Raw genomic sequence first — 20,042 nt, 5'->3', positions numbered from 1 at the left:
GGGGGAAAAAGAACAATTCAAAAATCAATGACCTGCTAACTAAAGATTCACTCAGTGAAAGACCAAAAAGTCAAAACTACAGTTGTTGAGGCCTAGGGGTGGGAGAGAAGAGGCTGCTGTTGGAGAGGGGACGACAGCAGAGAGGGCACGGGGAGGCCAGGACGCTCAGGGACAGACACTTGCCCAGGCCTGCGGTGGGAAGGGGCGGGGGTCAGGCAGAAGTATTAAAGAAAGGGAAAACCAAAGATGTGGTTTGGAGGGCAGAGTTCAAGCATGTGAACTTATTACAGATTAGCAATTATTATACAGTTGACATGTTAATATTAGTAACATAGCATCATGTTGATGTATTGATATATTAAAATTGGCATAATAATTAGCATATTTCATATAATCTACATTAATATGTCATAACATTAATATGAGTAATGTAACTTCTTTTAAGTTATAAAAATGATACACATAGTCAAAAATTTTAAAAATATAAATATAAAGGTAAAGCAAAAAACACAAAGGTAAGGAAAAGGGAGCTAATAAAAGCAGGCTCACTGTCACCCAGAGGCAACACCAAGTAACATTTGGGTGCGCACCCTTCCAGCATCTCGGGTGAAGCCCTGGGTTCTTTTTGCGGCGGTGACGACAGGCCGCCCACACTTACCGACTGCTTGCTGTGTGCCAGGCAAGTTCTGCGCCCTCTACGCACATTAAACTCTGCGTGGGACAGTCCTGCCATTGTCATGCCCACTGCCCCGACAGGGATGCCACGGCACAGAGAGGTTAGGGAGCTTGTCCCAAGGTCACAGCTGATAAATGGGGAGAGCCAGGACTGAAACCCAGGCATCTTCAGCGTCTGTGCTCACAACCATTAAGCAAACCACCTCTTACACATTGTTTTGCACCTGCCTTTTCTCTTCTGGAAACGTGAAATAGGCATCATTTTGGAGAGTGATGCCTAGATTATTCCAACATGCAGGTTTTAGATGTATTCTTTAAGAGTTAGATCAAATTTCATCTGACTCCAACTATAAGTGTCTGAAGATTGTTTTCAGCTCAGCTCGTGCCTCTTACTTCGTTCAGGTGGTTGTCATTATTGTACCCAGAGAACAGGAGGTGCCATTTATTCAGCCTCCGAGGCAGCTGCCAGCCAGAGTTACACCACGTAATCCTCACAATAACCCCAGACTACTCTTTACAAATGCTCACTCTACAAATGATGCCCAGAGAGGTTACAAGCCTTGCCCATGTCCACGGCTGGGCAGGAGAAAGCAGCCATCTAAACCCAGGTCTGACCGATTCCAAATCACACACTACTAATACTCATTCCAAACAGTCTTCTCCCTGGATTGAAAAACTGAACTACTATCTAGGATCTGAACCACCACAGACTCTGACTCGAAACTCAGCTTGTGTGGACAGATGTCCACCTCTTAGCCCAGTGAGATCCCCTTAAGAGCCAGGGATACAAGTAGAAGACAGAGTGGCTTCCAAGCTCCACCTTGCTACGGGCTCTCGGTATCCCTACCACCCAGTCACCACACGGGGCCTCTGGTCCTCCTGCTGGCGTTGGCCTACTTTGACCGCCTAGTTCCTCAAGCTGGGAGTGCTTCCCTCTCGGCCAGTGCCAGCCCTGACCTGCAACGTGAGCTTGCAAACACACACACACCTGCTCCTCCCTGACTCCAGACCTCCTCTTCCTCCCCTCCTTGGCCCTGTCTCGATAACTGGCCTTGGCTCTGACCCACTCCAAATCCCACTTCTACCTTACTTCCCACGTTGGGCCTCCCTCCTTCCTACTTTGTTTCTCAGTCGCATGTTTCACCGACAACCCCCTACCCCACCGGGCTGCCCCTGCAGCACCAATCTGGCAACCCTTCTCCCCGATGACCCGACCCTGGCCTGCCACCAGCTTCGAGTCTACGGAATAACCTTTCTGACTTTGATATTGCTTGGGCGCCGTCCACCCGTACAGTCCATCTCCAGGCTCCTCGTCCTTCAGAACGGTGTCATACTTGGAGAGAGTTTCTGTGGCATAAATATCATCATCTTCCTCTTCCAGGGCCCCGACACCAAAAGCCTTTGAAAAAAAGGTTTCAAACAGCAATACAGGTTTTAGGGTATGTCTGCATTGAAGGATAAAGCTACGTTAAGGATTTAATTGAACAGGCTACATTAGCACAGAAAGATCGCCAGGAGAAAAACAAATGAGAGGCCCAGACTGCCATACACACTCAAGCCCTTCAGATCACAACGGCCAGAACTGAAGGCCATGGCCAGGGGCAGCTATGGGTCTGGGGTCTCGTGCAGGCTGAGGAATAAAGAACACACAAGCAGCAGTGCAGCGGGAGAAATGGGGCCTCCAATTTCTGGAGAAAGGAAGAGTGTTCATCTGCTGGTCAAATGGCCTAGGGACAGAGCTGGTGACCAGGATCTGAAGACCATCTCTACTCTGCTAACTGCTGTAAGAACTCCTTGTCTTGCCCTGGCTGGTGTAGCTCTGTGGATTGAGCATAGGCGGCAAACCAAAGGGTCACTGGTTCGATTCTCAGTCATGGTACACGCCTGGGTTGCAGGCCAGGTTCCCAGTGGGGACCACATGAGAGGCAACCACACACTGATGTCTCTTTCCCTCTCTTTCTCCGTCCCTTCCCCTCTCTCAAAAAATAAATAAATAAAATCTTCAAAAAAAAACCACCCCAAGAACTCCTAATCTTTGTGGGAAATGATCTCCAAAAAGTATTCCTTTTTGTTAAAAGAATTTAAAAAACAATAATGATATTTTCTAAATATGATTTAGACTGAAAAGGTAATAATGGCATTTCCTAAATGCAACGTAGGAAAGAACCTCTGAATCAATGAGGGGACAGGCAATCAGGAAATACTCTCCACCTCCTCAGAGACAGAAAGCAAGTCTCCCAGGGGAAAAGTACATCTACACTCCCAACAACTTAGGGCTAGCAGCACTAGAAATAAGTCCTAGAGGTAGTCAAACTTGGACCTGAACTTGGCAGGCTGAAATTCGACTTTTTTTTTTGAGATTATGTTTATTAAAGTTGGGACCGTGAAACAAGGAAGGCTTATGATAGAAGCAGCAGGAGAGCCTGGGCGGGGCTGCTTCGGCCACTGGGAGGTCAGGGAAAGGCGGCTGTGCAGACGGGTTCAGGGGGTCAGCCCGGGACGAGCTGCTGCTGCCCACAGCTCCCCTGGTTGCCAGTCTTGTGGGGACCCTCAGAGTTTAGGAGATGCTCATCTTCGAGGGAAGCAAGGTGTGGGTGTACTCAAAGGAGGGAGGGTGCCAAAATACACTACTGACCAAGCCAGAGGGGAAAGTGTCGTTTTCTGCGCAGCCCCACAAGGGCGTAAAAGGGCAGTCGTCATTCCCAAGAACACACAAACTCCACCAAGAACATAGGTCACAGGATCTCAGGAGTAAATATTTTAAAATCAGGAAAGTATTCTTTACATGTCTTAGGACAATATAACTGCTTCAGAGTCTTTGTGTAGTTGATCAGTGTAAGTGCCTACCAGGGGGCAAATGTAAAGAAAGCATTCTCACTTGTCAACGGTTCCATGTTTATAAAGCAGAAACGCTTTTACCTGGCCCGAAATTCCCAATTTTCTTCCTTTATTCACTCCAATATCTCCAAGAAGATTGCTGGTCCCCTCAAGTCTCCCGCTGAAAAGATTAAAACGTTCTCCCGAAGTGCCAAACAACGCTTGGTGGGGATCTAGGCCCTTGTAAGCCAGTCCATGCACATTGTCTTTAGGCGTGAAATCCACGGGCATGACATCTTTGGGGGCAAAGGTCACATTTTCTGGCAGGTAGTCATCATCTTCATCCTATTTAAAAAGGGGAATGAAAGTGAGTCACTGCCTGGTGCAAAGTAAGCCTATAAAGTACTATTTTCAAATGCAGTGATTAATTCCAAACAGACCCATCACTAAACTTTCATCTCCACTATTATAAATCACTAAATCAAGTCCCTGAACAAATGATACTAACAAAAACAATTCCATTTTAAGAATCTAAACAGCTGGGATATCTACGGTGCTAGCATATTGCTGAATACAGTATTTGCTATTACGAGGATAGTTTTAGGGTATGGGTATTTCACTGTAATGGGATATGATAAATTTTTAAAATTGTTTCCAGCCCTGGCTGGTGTAGCTCAGTGAATTGAGCACGGGCCTGCAAATCACACGATCATGGTCCGATTCCCAGTCAGGGCACATGCCTGGGTTGCAGGCCAGTTCCCAGCAGGGGACTCATGAGAGGCAACCATACATTGATATTTCTCTCCTTCCCTTCCCTTCTAAAGATAAATAAATAAAATCTTTAAAATAAATAAAATAAAATAAAAATTGTTTCCAATCATCAAATTTCACATTCATAACGTCGCAAGTGCTGCTGAGCACACTGAGGGCCAGCCCTCTGACACAGTACCTCGGATCCTTCAGAGCCTCCAGGAGGCAACGCACAGCCGTAGATTTTCACTCCAGGGTCTGAAAGAGATTTCAAACGCATCAGTCCTGAGCAAAACCCGACTTGCTGACACTCTTCAGAGGCATACGGTTGGGCCTGCACAGTGGGTGGGCCTGCACAAGTCGCTACAGCTTTAGGCTGGGGGGGCGGGGGAGGCGGGGACTGCTCCCTCAGGAATGGTCTCCCACCAGCGCCTGCCCCACCCACCCTCTAGCAACGATGTGCTAAATGAGGAACCACTACTGCTCCAGCACCAGAAGAACCCCCCAAATTATCACTGCTTCCAAGAGCTCACAGTCTGGCTGGGGAGACCAAGGGCAAGAAATAAATAGAAGATAATCCTGTTCAATCGTGACAGTTTGGGCAGAAGTAGGAAAAGGTTTCACATGCTCCTGATGGGGATGTAGACTAGTACACAACTCTTCCGGACAGTTATTTCACACTATACACAAAAGCCTTAAAATACGTGCACAGGACCCAGTAATTTTATTTCTAGAAACACGCAGCCATTAAAAAGTATTAGGGTCAGGGTTAGGGTTAATGACAATCAATATACATACCAGGTTTTTGTCTGTGTGGTCTTCTCTTTACTCGAGGACCAATTCCTTGTCCTTCCTTCCATCCCATTTTTCTTAGCAATTCAAAACCAACAGATAATCTAGGGTATCAAGGCACTGAAAATGAACTTATTTTCATAAGAGCAGAGGGGAGGAGGAAGTAAGCAGCCTTTGAGCTCCTGCCCGGCCCATGTACTTGTCATGCCCGAGCCCGCGCCCCCATCTGTGTGAGTACAGCATGGCCCTGCCCTCTGGACATGTACCGAGTGACTGGGCTCGGGGTGCTTGTCTGACCTGGGGAATTCTATCGGATGTCTTTTCTCCGAGGCCTTTACAATGGGCTCATGGAGACTCCAGATGGTCCTTGTCACGCATGTATCTTGGGAAACCATAATGGTCTGAGGCTGCCAAGTCAGGCCGCATGTCCAGGACCAGGACCATGAGCAGAACGAGACAGCAGAACGAGGCTGGAGCTCTATAGCACTCTGTGCAATAACAGTGCGAGACCCCTTTGGCCAAACCCCCCTCGCACTCCAGCTAGGCTAAGAAGGCCGGACCTACTCGCAACTGAGCTTTCCCAGAGGTCATCATACATACACAAAGCAGTGATTTCAAGATCAGAAAGTGAAAATTAAACTCTTCTCACTTTGCGGGTGTTATGAAGTCATCAAGCAGAGTGGCTCCAGGGACAGGGGCAGTAGCAGCTGCCAACTGCCTGGCCTTTTCTCGTATTCTGTCTTTGGTTTTGGAGGCAAAATCATCTGTGGTAACAATCACTTTAGGTGCTATCCCAAATTCACTAAGATCCTTAAAAGAATTCAAACAAAATTACTTACATTATTTGGAAAGTCATTAAACAAGTACAGCATGCAGTTTTTGTTTTTTTAAGTTAAAACTACAATACTGAGTTTGAGACCAGAAGGGTGGCTGACTTGACCCACCGACTTTGGAACCCTCATGTAAGTTAAGGACAGAGGCCAAGGACAGGAGCGTTATAGTGGCCGTTCAGTGGAACCACAAGGGGCACGATCAAGCTAGGAAAACAGAGAGGACCTCATCCTTCTCAAGCAGTATTTCAAAAGTCAGTGTGAAGTAGGCAAATCTTACAGTCACAGCCAAAATCCATTCGTGAGCACCTCTGTGCCAGGTCCTGCGTTAAGTGCTTTTGCATTTACTGTTGGATGCTTGTCCAAAAGCCATTGCCCCTTCCTCTTTCCTCAGAGAGTCCTGAGATTGTCCAGGCACCTGCCTTCCTCTGTGCCACCGTGCACATCAGGAGTGGTGTCCCACGTGTGCATGGGCTGGGGCTGGGGAGGATTAGGGAATGCGGGCTCGCGTCTTATCTAAGCCAGTCATTTTGATCCCATTAACCTTGCTTCAGAATGAGCATGTAGCCTGGGCTGGTGTGGCTCAGTGGATTGAGTGCTGGCCTGTGAATTGAAAGATCACCAATTCAATTCCCAGTCAGGGCACATGTCTGGGTTGTAGGCCAGGTCTCTAGTAGGGGGTGCTCAAGAGGCAACCACACATTGATGTTTCTCTACCTTGTTCCCTTCTCTAAAAATAAATAAAAAAAATTTTTTTAAGTCTTAAAAAAAAAAGAATAAGCATATCCAAGCAGATGGGAGCTTGGGGTGGAGGGGAAATTTCGTTTCCTTGATATAAAGGAGAGGATACCAAGAAGAAAATCTTCCTTCCACTGACTAATGAGGTCATCCTGAGCGCTCGTGGGGACTACCAAAGCCACCTTGCAACCATGGGGAGATCTAGTATAAGGAAAAGCTGACGGAGGATGAGAGAAGAGAGTTTGGGGCTGATTGTTACATGAAATATGTTTCCTTATGGATTACATTAGTCATATAGGAAGGGGATCTCCCCTTGCCTCTTACCTGCAGCCTAAAGCATGCTGATATGACTACTTTATTTCACGAATAGGTTGTACGTTAAGAGGAGTTTAATTTTAAAACGGAATGGAGCACACCCTGCAGGCTGGCGGGACCACTTTGGAGCCCTCCCACTATCCCCTATGCTCCCTAAGTTTTCCCTCATTGCTGGTGTATCAATGTGCCCCAGCGCCTGCACAGGACTTCCTTTCGCTCCATTCTCTAGCCACCCACTGTTCCTTAAAGCGCAGGGTGCATGGATTGCTGTGAAAGGCTGTAGACTTGGCTCAATGAACACTGCACTTTTGAGGCAACTGGGGCTTTTTCAAGTACATTTGCCTGTATAGCCATAACTTGGTTTACTGAACTTTGCTTTACTGTCCTCTGCAGGTATTTCATGTTTTACAAATTAAAGTTTTGTGGCAACCTGACACTGAGCAAGTCTATCAGTGCCATTTTTCCAACAGCTTCAGATAATGGTTAGCATTTTTTAGCAGTATTTTTTAAATTGCAGTATGTTCTTTTTTAAGAGAAATAATGCTACTGCATACTTAGTAGACTATAGTAGAGTATAAACATAACTTTTATAAGTACCGGAAACCAAAATATTCACATGACATGCTTTATCCCACATTCACTTTATTGCAGTGGTCTGGACCAAGCCCCACAGGTGACATCTCCGAGACATGCCTGTACTTGACTTTCCCTTACACTCTTGACCTCAGAAACTACCCCCAACATATGACACTACTCCAGTGAACAAGAATCCATCGGTGGACAGGGTACTACAGTGCAAACACTTAAAAGATAAAGTGTTTCCTCTTACATACAAAGAGGAAAACACACACTGAACTCTCTGGGGAAGGACGAGGTGCTACAACAACCGACTATAAGCTGCCTGACAACTAAAGTTCGGCACACCCACCTCTTCGTCCATGAAATCTTCAGGGCCCAGTACGGACTTGTCAGCTCTGTTCTGTCGTGAGGACACAAAGGAAGAGGGTGTCCATCCTTGAAAGAAAACAGTTTAACACGTTACAATCCTAAGTAGCATTTTGGTTTATAACTAATCATTAAAAAACACCTATGGGCTTGAAAGCCCCAATAATTATAAACTCCTAGCTTCTTTCCATCTCACTGCTCACATAGACCTAACTCTTCCACATAAACTTCTTATTAATCTCCATATCCATCCCTTATATCAGAACTTATTGGGTACAGGGAGGTTTCCCCATAAAAATCTGGAACCAAGTGAAATCAAATTATACATCGACAGTCAACCTGTGAAAGGAACACAAACAGATCTGAGCAGAAAGATGCAAGGTCATCTGAAAAGGCAGGACCAGTCTGAGACCCGCAGAACAGCAACCTACACTAACAAACTGACACATCAAAGAAATAGTGTGTCTGGCGAACATACAGATGATGTATTATAGAACTGTACACCTGAAACCTACATAATTTTATTAACCAATGTCACCCCAGTAAGTTCAATGAAAAATTTAAAATTAAAAAAAATAAAAAAAGAAAGAAACAGTAGCCCGAGCTGGGTGGCTCAGTTTGTTGGAGCATCCTCCCGTCCACCAAAACATTGTGGGTTTGATCCCTGGTCAGGACATGCACCTAGGTTGTGGGTTTGATCCCCGGTCAGGGCATGTATGAAGGGCAACCAACAAATGTTTCTTTTACACATCGCTGTTTCCCTCTCTCTCTCCTTCCATTCTTTCTAAAATCAATAAAAATAAATCTTTGGGTGGTGAGAATTAAATAAATACATAATTTAAAAAAGAAAGAAAGAATATGTCAAGGTGCATTAGTCGGCCAAGAAAGGATGGCTGAAGAGTTACAGAAGCAATGCAAACAACACTCGGGAGGCCCTGGCCCAAGCACTCAGCCTGGCGGCTCTCAGGGCAGGCAGTGGCCATACCAAACCCCCAGTCCCATCAAACCCCAGAGTCCTATAGCGAACACCCTCGTTGTCTACCCATCGTCACCAAGCAGGTGCCACGCCTAGAGAGAGAGAACACTCTAGTGGTCAAATGTGTCTGCAACCCTCTGCAGACAAACTTCTCTGGGTGCTTCTTGGAGCAGCACACCCGCTTTCTGACATCCTACAAGTCGTGCCAGGGGCAGGATTTACTGCGGGCCAACCTGGGAGACTGGTTCCCCAAAAGAGTGAGGATCTGCTCTCCCGGGCAAGACCGTGGGCCCAGCACCACCCCTCACTCTGGATCTCTACAGCCTTCACCCTGTCCCTGCCCAGTCCTTCAATCTGCCGCTCCCAATGGTAAGAGATACTCCAATGTATCAGCACAGCACAGTCCACCCGACTGATCATTTGGGCTAGTCTTACTTTTTAATCATAACCTGCAGCACAGCCATAATCATAATAATCAGCAATGTGTTAGTGAGCTGCTTTCTTCATAAACACTACTGTCATTTTAAACATGTTAATGAGTGTGCCATTTTAAGACTGCCTTGGTTATCTTAATTTGCTTATGTTAATAATAAGGCTAAACATTCCTAATAGCATTTCTGTCTTGTCTGGAGTGAAGTGTTCAAACACTCTGCCCACTGAACTGACCTTATTTATTTTTTAATTGAATTTTTAGAGAAAGAGAGGAGTGCTGGTAGCGGTAGAGAAAGACAGACAGAAACACCAATTTGTCGTTCCACTGATTCACGCAGTCATTGGTTCTTTTCTTTTCTTTTCTTTTTTAAAGAGGAAGGAAGTGAGAGAAACATTGTTGTTCCACTTATTTACGTACTCATTGGTTGGTTCTTGGATGTGCCGTGACCGGGGATCAAACTAGCAACCTTGGTATATCAGGACGATGCTTTAACGGAACTACCAGGCCAGGTCATTGAGCTGAACTTTTTTTTTTTTTTAAGATTTTATGTATTTATTTAGAGAGAAAAGCAGGGAAGGAGAAAGAGAGGGAGAGAAACATTGATGTGACAAACATCTATAGGTTGCCTCCCGCACCCACCCCTCCCAGGGACTAAACCCACAACCCAGGCATGTGCCCTGACCTGAAATCGAACCATGACCCCTCTTCCTGCTGGATGACCCCCAGTGAACTGAGCCACACCACACAGGGCCTGGACTGCTGTTTCCACATTCTGGATATTAAACTTAACCATCTTATTTACCCCAACTATTTTCTCTCTTTCTTGCATTCCTTTCCATTTTCATTTTACCATTGTTGTGTACACACTATTTTTAATTAATTTATTTCCCAATTACAGTTGACATGCAGTATTATATAGTTTCAGGTGTATAGCACAGTGGTTAGACATTTACAAAGTGATCCCAGGTAAGTCTGGTACCCATCTGACACTACACATCATTATTACAGTGTTGTTGACCACATTACAAGTTATTTTTTAAAATATATTTTAAAAATCTGTCCTATCTTGTTTTTAATAATTCCTGCATGAGTTAATCAGTTCACCTTCCATTCATATCTGAGATATTTAAGCCATTTTTCTTCCAGTTTCTATGTTAAAGCATTAAAAAAAGTATATTCCTTTAATCAGTGCGGAACATATTATATTGCCACGTGAAAAGTGTGACGGATTTTTCTCCAGACCAAGAGCACGTACGGACAAGGGAAGGCTTGGTCCCATGTCAGGAGAGGCAGCTCTGATCCTCAGTGGCTTCATCTACAAAGCAGCTGTGACGCCTGTCCTGCTTAGTGACTGAGCCATGTGAGACAATGTTACCTGAGGGAATCGGGGGCGAGTATTTTGTGCACAGCTAGAGGCAATGTAAAATGGAAGTCACTGTCATCATTTAATCATTCAGTTATAGGCTACTGTTTTTTTAAGTGAAAAAAGAACCTCTTTGATTTTCAGACTGCAATCAGCGAGCAACCCAGACATCGACTCTGGAAACATTATAAACGCTCAGAGAACACAGAAGTGTACAATGTATGTGCAGTACTAAAATGTTACAAGAAATTTTTTACAAGGGGAAAGGTGGGGAAGTGAGAATTTTGTGATACTTCAATCACTTACTTTAGCAACATAGTAGCCATAAGCAGGAAAAGCATACCTTCTTTTGAGCCAACGGTGTTGAAGTACCCGGCAGAGAACCCGCCACTAAAGGCTCCATGAAACCGTTTATACCTTCCTTTCTCATCTCTGACAGTCTGATCCTGAAGAGGAATTGGTTTCTTTGGTCTTTCACCTAAAACAAAATATTATGAACGGGAAAGAGAAAAGGAAATGGTGGATTAGAAAAAAAATTAAGGAAAATGTCATCTCTTAAATATAATAAATTGCTCACTTCCTGTAACTTCAAATATGATACCTTTTAAAAAGATTTATTTATTTATTTTTAGTGACAGGGAAAGGGAAGGAGGAAGAGAGAGAGAGAGAGAAATCACCAATGTGTGCTTGCCTCTCACGTGCCCCCTACTGGGGACCTGGCCCACAACCCAGGCATGTGCCCTGACTGGGAATCGATCCAGCGACCCTGCAGTTCGCAGGCTGGTGTGGCTCAGTCCACTGCGCCACACCACCCAGGGCTCAAATAAAATAAAGTAACAGCCGAGGAACACTGCTATTCCTAGACTTCACTAGCTTATATACCTTAGGAAGCAATACATTTTACCAAGCTTCTTTATTGTTCTATGACCATGATAAATATCCCTTTTAATATGAGAAATCTTTGAGTAAAAAATGGTCTGCTTGTCCCACTAAATCCCATTATGAAAACTGAATTACAGTGATCAAGGAGGACCGTTCAACCAGGTGGAAGTGAAACCTGCTGACAGTGAACGAGTCGGGGCTCTGCGGCAGCACCTGGCATGCAGAAGTTGCCCCGGAAGAAACACTGCCATAGCTCTCCAAAACTTCACAGCAGCCTCGGCCCCAGAACTTCCCCTTTGGTAACGCCCATTTTGCCCAAAGCTTAAGAGTTCCCTTCCTCCTGGGAATCCTCTGATTCTACAGTTACTCTTCTTTAAACTTATTCCTTTTCTGATTTTGCTGATAGGGGCTGGGTTGCTCCATCGCACAAGCAGAAAGGAAATCAATACATTGTAGCCTCGTCTAAAAGTTCCTTAGGTTTCAAGTTTCACGTACTATGACATCAATTACTACCTAAGTTTACCAACTCCAATTCAAAATTCTGAATCCATTTAAAATGAAAAGTAACCATCAAGTTACTTTCAAATGTTCAATCCAGAAAGCAAGTCATAGGGTAGTTAAAGGCACAGGGTTGAAAGTCACAGCACTCTGGATTTAAAGCCAACTCCACCTTTACTAGCACTAGGACTTCAGTCATCTTAACCTCTCTGTGCCTCAATTTCCTAATCTGTAAAATGGGATGACATTAATAGTAATAACGATTTGATAGAACTGTTACACAAATTAAATAAGATAATGTCTGTGAAGGGCTTAGCAAGAAAAGGAGCACAAAATAAATACTTCTAAAGTACTAGCTATTGCCCTGACTGGTGTGGCTCACAGGACTGAGTGCCGGCCTGCAAACCAGAGGGTCACAGGTTTGATTCCCAGTCAGAGCACATGCCTGGGTTGCGGCCAGGTCCCCAGCAGGGGGCATGTAAGAGGCAACCAATTGGTGTATCTCTCACATACAGATGTTTCTCTCCCTTTCTCTCTTCCTTCCTGTCTCTCTAAAAGTAAATAATTTTTTAAAAGATTTTATTTATTTATCTTTAGAGAGAAGGAGAGAAATATCAATGTATGGTTGCCTCTCATGAGTCCCCTGCTGGGAACTGGCCTGCAACCCAGGCATGTGCCCTGACTGGGAATCAAACCATGTTTGTGTGGTTCGCAGGCCCACACTCAATCCACTGAACCATACCAGCCAGGGCTAAAAGTAAATAATTTTTTAAAGTACTAGCTATTGCTATTATTATTATTATTATTATGTACAATAGGTAAGATATGTCCTAAAATCCATGTGTACCTGTTACATCAATAATTATGCCAGTTACTACTTCTGGAAGATGGAACAAAAAGTAAAGAAACTTCTGGTCTCATTGTCTTAAATTATTATTTGTAAAAAAAAAAATCTTACTTATGAAATGTGGCTTATGAGGTCTCTAGGTCATTTCTGGAGTATAATCCACATTATAGTAGTCAAGAGCCCAGGCTCTGAACACCAGGAGATCTGGGATCAAATCCCCTTACCCTATTACTTACTAGCTCTGTGAACTTGGGCAAATTACTTGATCTCCATAATGCTGAGGCACCAAAGCTACAAAATCAGGACAATAACAGAGAGTACCTTGTAGCGTGGTGCTGAGGATTTAACACCACAGGCAGAGAGCTAAGCACAGTGCCTGGTCATTGCAAAGTTCAGTTAGTATCAGCTACAATTTCACTTCATTCTAAAGAACTGAATTACAACTTATGACCCACAATCCAAGATCGTCACAATTTATTAGAAATGCAGTATGCACACACCATTCCTGCATGTGCACCTGGCACGATTCTTAGCTATGGCAGTTTCTCAACGTCAGCACCCACTGACAGTCTGTGCTGGCGATTTCTTTACTGTGAGGAACAGTCTTGGGATGGTTAGCAGCATCCCTGGCCTGTAACACTAGATGACAGTGGCAACTCCCCCTCCCCCACCATGACAACCAAAAATGTCTGCAGACACTGCCAAATGTCCCCAAGGGGGCAAAATCATGCCCGACTGAGAGAACCCAGGTTAAGGTCAGAAGGGTTAATCCTGCCAATTCCAGGCGCTGTCCTCCAGATGCTTCTGACCTGAAAAGGGAGACAGGATCTGCAGACAGTACTGGGAGCCAGTGGCAGCAGATGATAAGGGCCAACCACAGGGTTCCTGGGGAGGCACCTCCTCTAACCACAGCATGGAAAACTCCAGGGGCGAAGGGGCATTTTAGCCAGGCTCTATTATAATTACTGCTACTAATAACAACTAATTCCTTCTTGTCCTACACATTATCTCATTTATCATACCCTGACTAAGTAACTGCCCTGAGGACCACAGCTAACAAGCACAAAGCTGAATCCAGATCTCAACTCTGCCACCAAGCCAGGTTTGCCACCCATCCCCCAACCAAAAGTTTACTGAGGGCCTTACCACGGAAGCAGCCCTGTTTCTAGACACTGGGTAGGGAAAACTAAACCCAAGTCCATCCCTGCTTCCAGGGTGCCCAGGGCCCAGCAGAGGAGGCCTGCATGTATAGGAACTCTTCAGACAATGTGTAAGGACCACAACATCACAGTTGCCCTAGGCAGGAGCAGAACAAGAGGCTTAAAAGGTAGTGTCAGATATTTTGAGAAAGTAGTCTAGTCTGACTGGATGGCAGGGAAGGATTAGAAAAATAAACGTATGGAAGATGAAACCAGAAGGGAAGCGCATGCAGACAGCCTTGAACGTGGTGCTGCAAGGTCTATGGTGTGCCTGCGGGGGATGGGAGCCGCACGCAGTTTTCAGTGAGAGAGTCAAAGCTCCAAGGAGGAAAACTGTCCTAAAATTAATCTGCATACAGGATGAGCTGGAATGAAGATTCTAGAGCCAAGTCAAAGTGTTTAAGGAAAGAGCAGATAAGTATGGGTGCCCCCTTCCTTCCAGGCCAGAGGGCCTAAGTGTCATCTGTGGGTGTCTGTGACAGCGCAGGCCCCAAACCTCCCCATCAGGGTCAGCAACTCTGAGAAGGAGAACCCCTCCTCTCATGCACAGTGTGTGTCTAACCTGTCACTTTGACTTCAAAGCAGGAAGTAAAAATGATTACTGGTCTAGCATGTCATAATGTAAAATGTACTCAGAGTGCATTTAAACTTCAAAGTGCTTAGGAAACAATGAATCAATCCTTAACAATTTCTAATAGTGAGAAGTTAAAGGATGATTAGGCAAGGGGGAAAAAAATCTACAAATTAAATGTCCCTTTCTTCCACTTTGAAAGAAAGATTAGACCATTAGGCTTCATTTCAGACTTTGTGCAAATCAAATCATGAAGAATTAGAAAAATATAGGTCAAGTAGTTGATGTCTCACATACAATACATCCCTCACAAGGAAACAACTGAGACCAGAAATACAGAATGGACGTAAACAGCTGCCTAACATGGTTATAGGAAGCACCACTCATGCACGTGTGACCCTTGTCCTCTTCCGGCATAGTGAAAGGCTAACCAGCTTTCAAAGGATCCCATGCTGCCCCTCAAGTTTCCCTGCTAGCTTGTACAGGTTATGTCCCGTCTGCCATCACATACTTTTGCACTTGTGAACCTTGTACTTTCGTTCTGTGGGTGAAAAGGGGGGTTCTGCAATAAATCTGACAAGTCCAGTGACCTCACAGGGTGATCTAATCACAGATTCCTAACAGGCAGGTCATGGTGGGCAGACACACCCCAGGCATGTAACAGCTTTAGAAAAAGATTTATCTTTGCCTTAAGCAAGCCTATCCACTGTTCTTGTGCATCTAGATCAACGCACCTCTGAAACACCAAAGTAATCCTTTTCCGACCGGTCAGAGGCATATCCACCCTCAAGGAAGCACAGGATTTGTTAGCTACCCTGTAACTCAATCCCCACCTTGCTTTCTCCCACTTTCATTTAATTTTCCTTGGGCCCCCTCCTTAATTCCAAATACATTTTTTAAAAAACCTGCAGACTGTCTTTGGGGGGGCATTTTTCTTAGACTGCTAAGATCCTGCTTCCAGGCAAATCTTCTGTTTGGCTCAAAAAAAAAACCCTTAAACTCTTTAAAATATCTCTACAGGCTGGGACATTTCTAAACAAGCTGAGAACTCTCAAATAGACTTGGAACTCCTCAAATAAAGGATCTCTGTCAACAATGCCTTTGACATCATGGGGTGATGTATTTGCCAATAATGTAATTGCAGGATGTATTAAAGAAACACATTCTAGGATGAAAGATACACTGGTCACAGCCCTGCTCTACCCACATTCCGGTCCCATATTTCGAGGAAGGCTTTAACCAATTTGAGTAGAGGACCTTAACATTAATGTATCAGAGAACTGAAGATGTTAAGTGTGGTACAGAGATGTGTTAAAAGAAATTCAAAGGCTGTCCTCAAACACCTTAAAAGTTTTCAGGAGACTAGCGTTACCCTGTTTTTGTTTGTTTGTTTGTTTGCTTGTTAAGCAGAGAATAGGAGCAGGGCCAGTGTCCAGCTGAAGTTTCTGATGAACTGCTCTTTGGGAATAAAGGGGTCATCAGTGGAAACGTCCCAGAAGGAGGACCAACCTGGTAGCACGTGGTGAGGGTAGGTAAAGATCTGAACCACAGGGGTTCTGCACCGGGGTCCTGCAGGTAACTCCTGCTCACCAGCTTCCTCTGTCCCTCCCGCAGGAAAGCACTGCCAACGGTCCTCACTGGGCTTTCAGTAAGTATTTTGCTGATCGAATCATATCATTAAGTGGATCAGACCAGAAACATGGTAGAGAACCATCTTGCCCGCCCCCTACATTGCACCAGCAAGTTTTGTCAACTCTGCTTATCAAAGTATATCACGACCCAGGCTACTACTGACCACGGCCTCTGCTACACTCCAGTCCGAGACATCGTCGTCGCCAGCCCTCTTTCTGCTGATCTCCCTGCTTCACTCTTGCCCACCCCCCAACCCGACGCCTATTCTCAAAATCTATAGTCTTTAAATCTATACGTCTATAGACGTCTATACGTAAAATCTATACGTCTCTCACTTGTGCAAACTCCCCAATGACTGTCCCACATTTCGTATACAAACCCGAACTCTCCGGGTCAGTCTTTTTAACCGACACCAGTCCTGCCCGCCCCCCAATTTGCCAAACTGGTTCCGACTTCAGAGCCTTTGCTCTTGCTGTTCTCTCTGCCTGAAACGCTCCTCTTTCCAGATCTTCCTACGGTTGGTTCTTCCTGTTTCAAGCTTGAGCTCAAACGTGCTCTCCTTGTGAAGACACTGCCTGAGCATCTCAAACAACGCTCTCACACAAGCTTGTTTCGTCGTCTTATTTCCCATCCCCCTGAGTCTCCCATCCGTCCCTCCAGAACGTGAGCGCCCGAAAGCTCGGCGCACGCTTCTTAAACCGTTTCCAGCGCCCGCAGTGAGGAGTCTCAGCCTCGGGGCCGGCCAAGGCCCGGCACAGGGTCATGCGTTTCACCCCGAATCCTAGGCTCCTGGCCCGTTTCCCAAAGGCACACACCTTCTTCCAGTGGCTCCAAGCCTGTCCCATAGCTGACCAAGTCCTCATCGCTGTCACTATCCAAAGCCGCCATGCTGCTCCCTTCCGGGCTCCGCCCCCTCGCTACGGCGGCCTCGGGAGGCCAGAAGGCTTACGCTCCTTCTGCTCCGCCAACCTGAACCTCGTGCCTGGCATCTGCGCNCCGGCCAAGGCCCGGCACAGGGTCATGCGTTTCACCCCGAATCCTAGGCTCCTGGCCCGTTTCCCAAAGGCACACACCTTCTTCCAGTGGCTCCAAGCCTGTCCCATAGCTGACCAAGTCCTCATCGCTGTCACTATCCAAAGCCGCCATGCTGCTCCCTTCCGGGCTCCGCCCCCTCGCTACGGCGGCCTCGGGAGGCCAGAAGTCTTCCGCTCCTTCTGCTCCGCCAACCTGAACCTCGTGCCTGGTATCTGCGCCTGGGAGTTTCTCAAACTCGTCTGCGGGAGGCAGACCCCGCAGGCGCTGCCTCGGAGGCTTTGGAAGACTCAACAGCCCATCCTTCGAGGCTTCGTGGAGAAGCTGGAAACCATTCTACTGTCCGGCCTCAGGGCAGGCTCCCCAGCAGACACTGATCCCCCGCGGTACCACCCCGCGACCTGCCGGGGAGGTACCTGTGCTTCCAAATACACACGCACACCACTCTTAGGTTTGCCTAAGTGGAGTCCCCTCCAGACCTCCTGAGGGATCCACAGACTCGGAAACCCCGATGCTCGCGTTGAAGGCAGCTCTGGACAACTCTTGATTAAAGCGAAAAATAAACAAGAGAATAAGAGAAAAGGAGAAAAAGAAAGGAGTAAGGAGGGGGTCGGGGAAAGAGGAATAGAGAGAAAAGGAAACACCTGAAAAGAGAAAGAAACACAAGAAAGGGGGAAGGAAAAGCAAGCAGACAAGCAAAAGGTTGTGGAATGGGTGAGGGATGCCGAGAGCTCCCGACTGAACCAAAGGAACTTCTGTCGAATACGGTGCTGCTGACCTGCCCCAAAACTTTTTGCAGCAGAGAAAAATGAAGCTCAGCCAATAAGGGGCGAGGCTGAGCTGAAAACCAGATCTGGGAGCCCAAGATTCCAAAATCAGCGTCGGGAGGCTGTGTGAGTCCACCACTGGGATGTTTTTAAAACGCCCATCCCACCCCCGGACCTCCTGAATGGGCGTCTCTGGAAGGGGCACTGTTCCTTAAGCACTGCGGGCACGTCTGACCTCAAGGCCTTTGCATGCAGGTCACTCTGTTTGAATAGTCTTCCCCCAGATATCTCACGTGGCGCATTGCCTCACTTTCTTCAGATCTCTGCTCGAAGGTTACTTTCTCAGTGAAGCCTTCTCCAACCTTATTTTAAAAACAATCTTTTTGCTACACCTTCCTTCCTTGCCTTTACCCTACTTTACATTTTTCCACAATACTCTTTGCCACACTCTATAGTTGGATTTGCTTTATTATACCTAATGTCTTTGTCCACTGTAATGTAAGCTCCAGAAAAACGGCTCCAGAGCCATAAGATAAAGGAGGGATGAGTGGTGATGGAAGGAGATGCGGCTCAGGGTGATGGTGAACAGCCAATATAATATGCAGATGATGTATTATAGAACTGTGTCCCTACAACCTATATAGTTTGATACACCAATCTCACCCCAATCAATTTAATTTTAAAAAGTTTTTAAAAGAATATAGTGAAAGCAATAATAAAGCAATTCCCCCATCCAGCGTTTAAGAGACTGGCAGATTCCATTTTCTGTTTCTTATGGTGCTGGCTCTTGGAATCCAACCTCCTTAGTTCCAGAAAGATAAAAGGAACCACAACACTCATTCTCTGGAGCATTTGAGGTCTTGCTTCCCAGCAATTGTCATCAGTTTGGCTCCAATGAAATCTTACAAAAAAGTATTTATAGGTATGGGCAGTCTGACATTTGTACAACTGGAACACCAAGTACGCTTCCTTTCTTAGTCAGTTATGCAAGAAGGCACAAATCTTAGAATCGTATGAGGAAACTGCCGATGAGAACAAGAATTTCTTCCATATGGTCCACATATCAGTACTGATGTGGGATGGGCACTCATGGCACATTAAGAAACTCCTTCTAGCTCTGGCTGGTGTGGCTCTGCGGCATGAGTGCCACCCTGTGAACCAAAAAGTTGCCGGTTCGATTCCTGGCCAGGGCACATTCCTGGGTTGTGGGTGTGAGAGATCCGTGTATCTCTCTCTCTTTCTCTGTTCTTTCCCCTCTCTCTAAAAATAAATAAATAAATAAATCTTGAAAGGAAGGAAGAAAGAAATCTTTTTTATGTGTTTGGAAATCAACTTTGCTTATTTTTTCATTGTATTTTCTTATTGCAATATAATATGTGTACAAAAAAGTGAACAAATCATAAGCACACCGTTATATTCATTTTCACAAAGTGAATGCACCTGTGTGACAATAAGTAAATCCCCAAAGAAAATGTCCAGAATCCCAAAAGCAATAATACCAGAATGGACTGATTTTGTCTGTTTTGTACTTTACATAAAATGGATCCATACAGTATTTTGTCTGGCTTCTTTTACTCAACAGCATTTTTTTTTGTGCAAATATTTTGCTCACAACATAGTTCTTGCTTATAATGGTAATGTATTCATTTTCATTTTCATTTTGTAAACTTTCTTATTATGTCAGTATGCCATAATTTATTTATCCATCCTATAGTCAATGGTGTCAGGGAGGAAAAAATTTCCTCTACCTCTCAAAGCTCTTCTGGCTGATGTAGTCAAATTAACATGAGACAGATTAGCAAGAGAAAAACAAATGAAGGTTGAATGAAATCTGTTTCTCCTGAATATAGGAGCGAGACCCAGGAAAACTGAGTAACTCGCCAAAATGTCAGAAGCCATTGCCTTAAACTCCACCTTCAGCTAAAGACAAAACAAGAGCGCCAGCTGGTGTGGCTCGGGGGACTGAGCACCGGCCTGCGA

The 20,042-nt window shown here is 45.4% G+C and overlaps 1 protein-coding gene across 3 annotated transcripts in view; it reads right to left on the bottom strand.

The window, feature by feature from the left end:
• Positions 1-17,422, bottom strand: part of GPATCH1 (G-patch domain containing 1) — a 38,322-nt gene extending 20,900 nt beyond the window's left edge. Inside the window, exons 1-8 of one of the 3 annotated variants that reach the window (XM_037030748.1) lie at positions 17,337-17,422; positions 10,978-11,112; positions 7,846-7,931; positions 5,684-5,844; positions 5,041-5,138; positions 4,442-4,500; positions 3,595-3,837; positions 1,927-2,074 (exon numbers count right to left, since the gene is read on the bottom strand). In XM_037030748.1, the coding sequence (XP_036886643.1) occupies positions 1,927-2,074; positions 3,595-3,837; positions 4,442-4,500; positions 5,041-5,138; positions 5,684-5,844; positions 7,846-7,931; positions 10,978-11,112; positions 17,337-17,409 (1,003 nt within the window). In that variant the 5' untranslated portion in view covers positions 17,410-17,422. Of the gene's footprint in view, positions 1-1,926; positions 2,075-3,594; positions 3,838-4,441; positions 4,501-5,040; positions 5,139-5,683; positions 5,845-7,845; positions 7,932-10,977; positions 11,113-17,078; positions 17,165-17,336 lie in introns of those variants that run through there. The other 2 variants (XM_037030747.1, XM_037030749.1) reach the window with 2 other exon arrangements.
• Positions 17,423-20,042: the final 2,620 nt, after the last annotated feature.

Source organism: Sturnira hondurensis, unplaced genomic scaffold (assembly GCF_014824575.4).
Source record: "Sturnira hondurensis isolate 20B ecotype Veracruz unplaced genomic scaffold, ASM1482457v3 Scaffold0020884, whole genome shotgun sequence".
Classification (NCBI taxonomy): domain Eukaryota; kingdom Metazoa; phylum Chordata; class Mammalia; order Chiroptera; family Phyllostomidae; genus Sturnira; species Sturnira hondurensis.
Note: the sequence above shows the minus strand (reverse complement) of the source record. Positions and strands in the feature narration are given on the sequence as shown.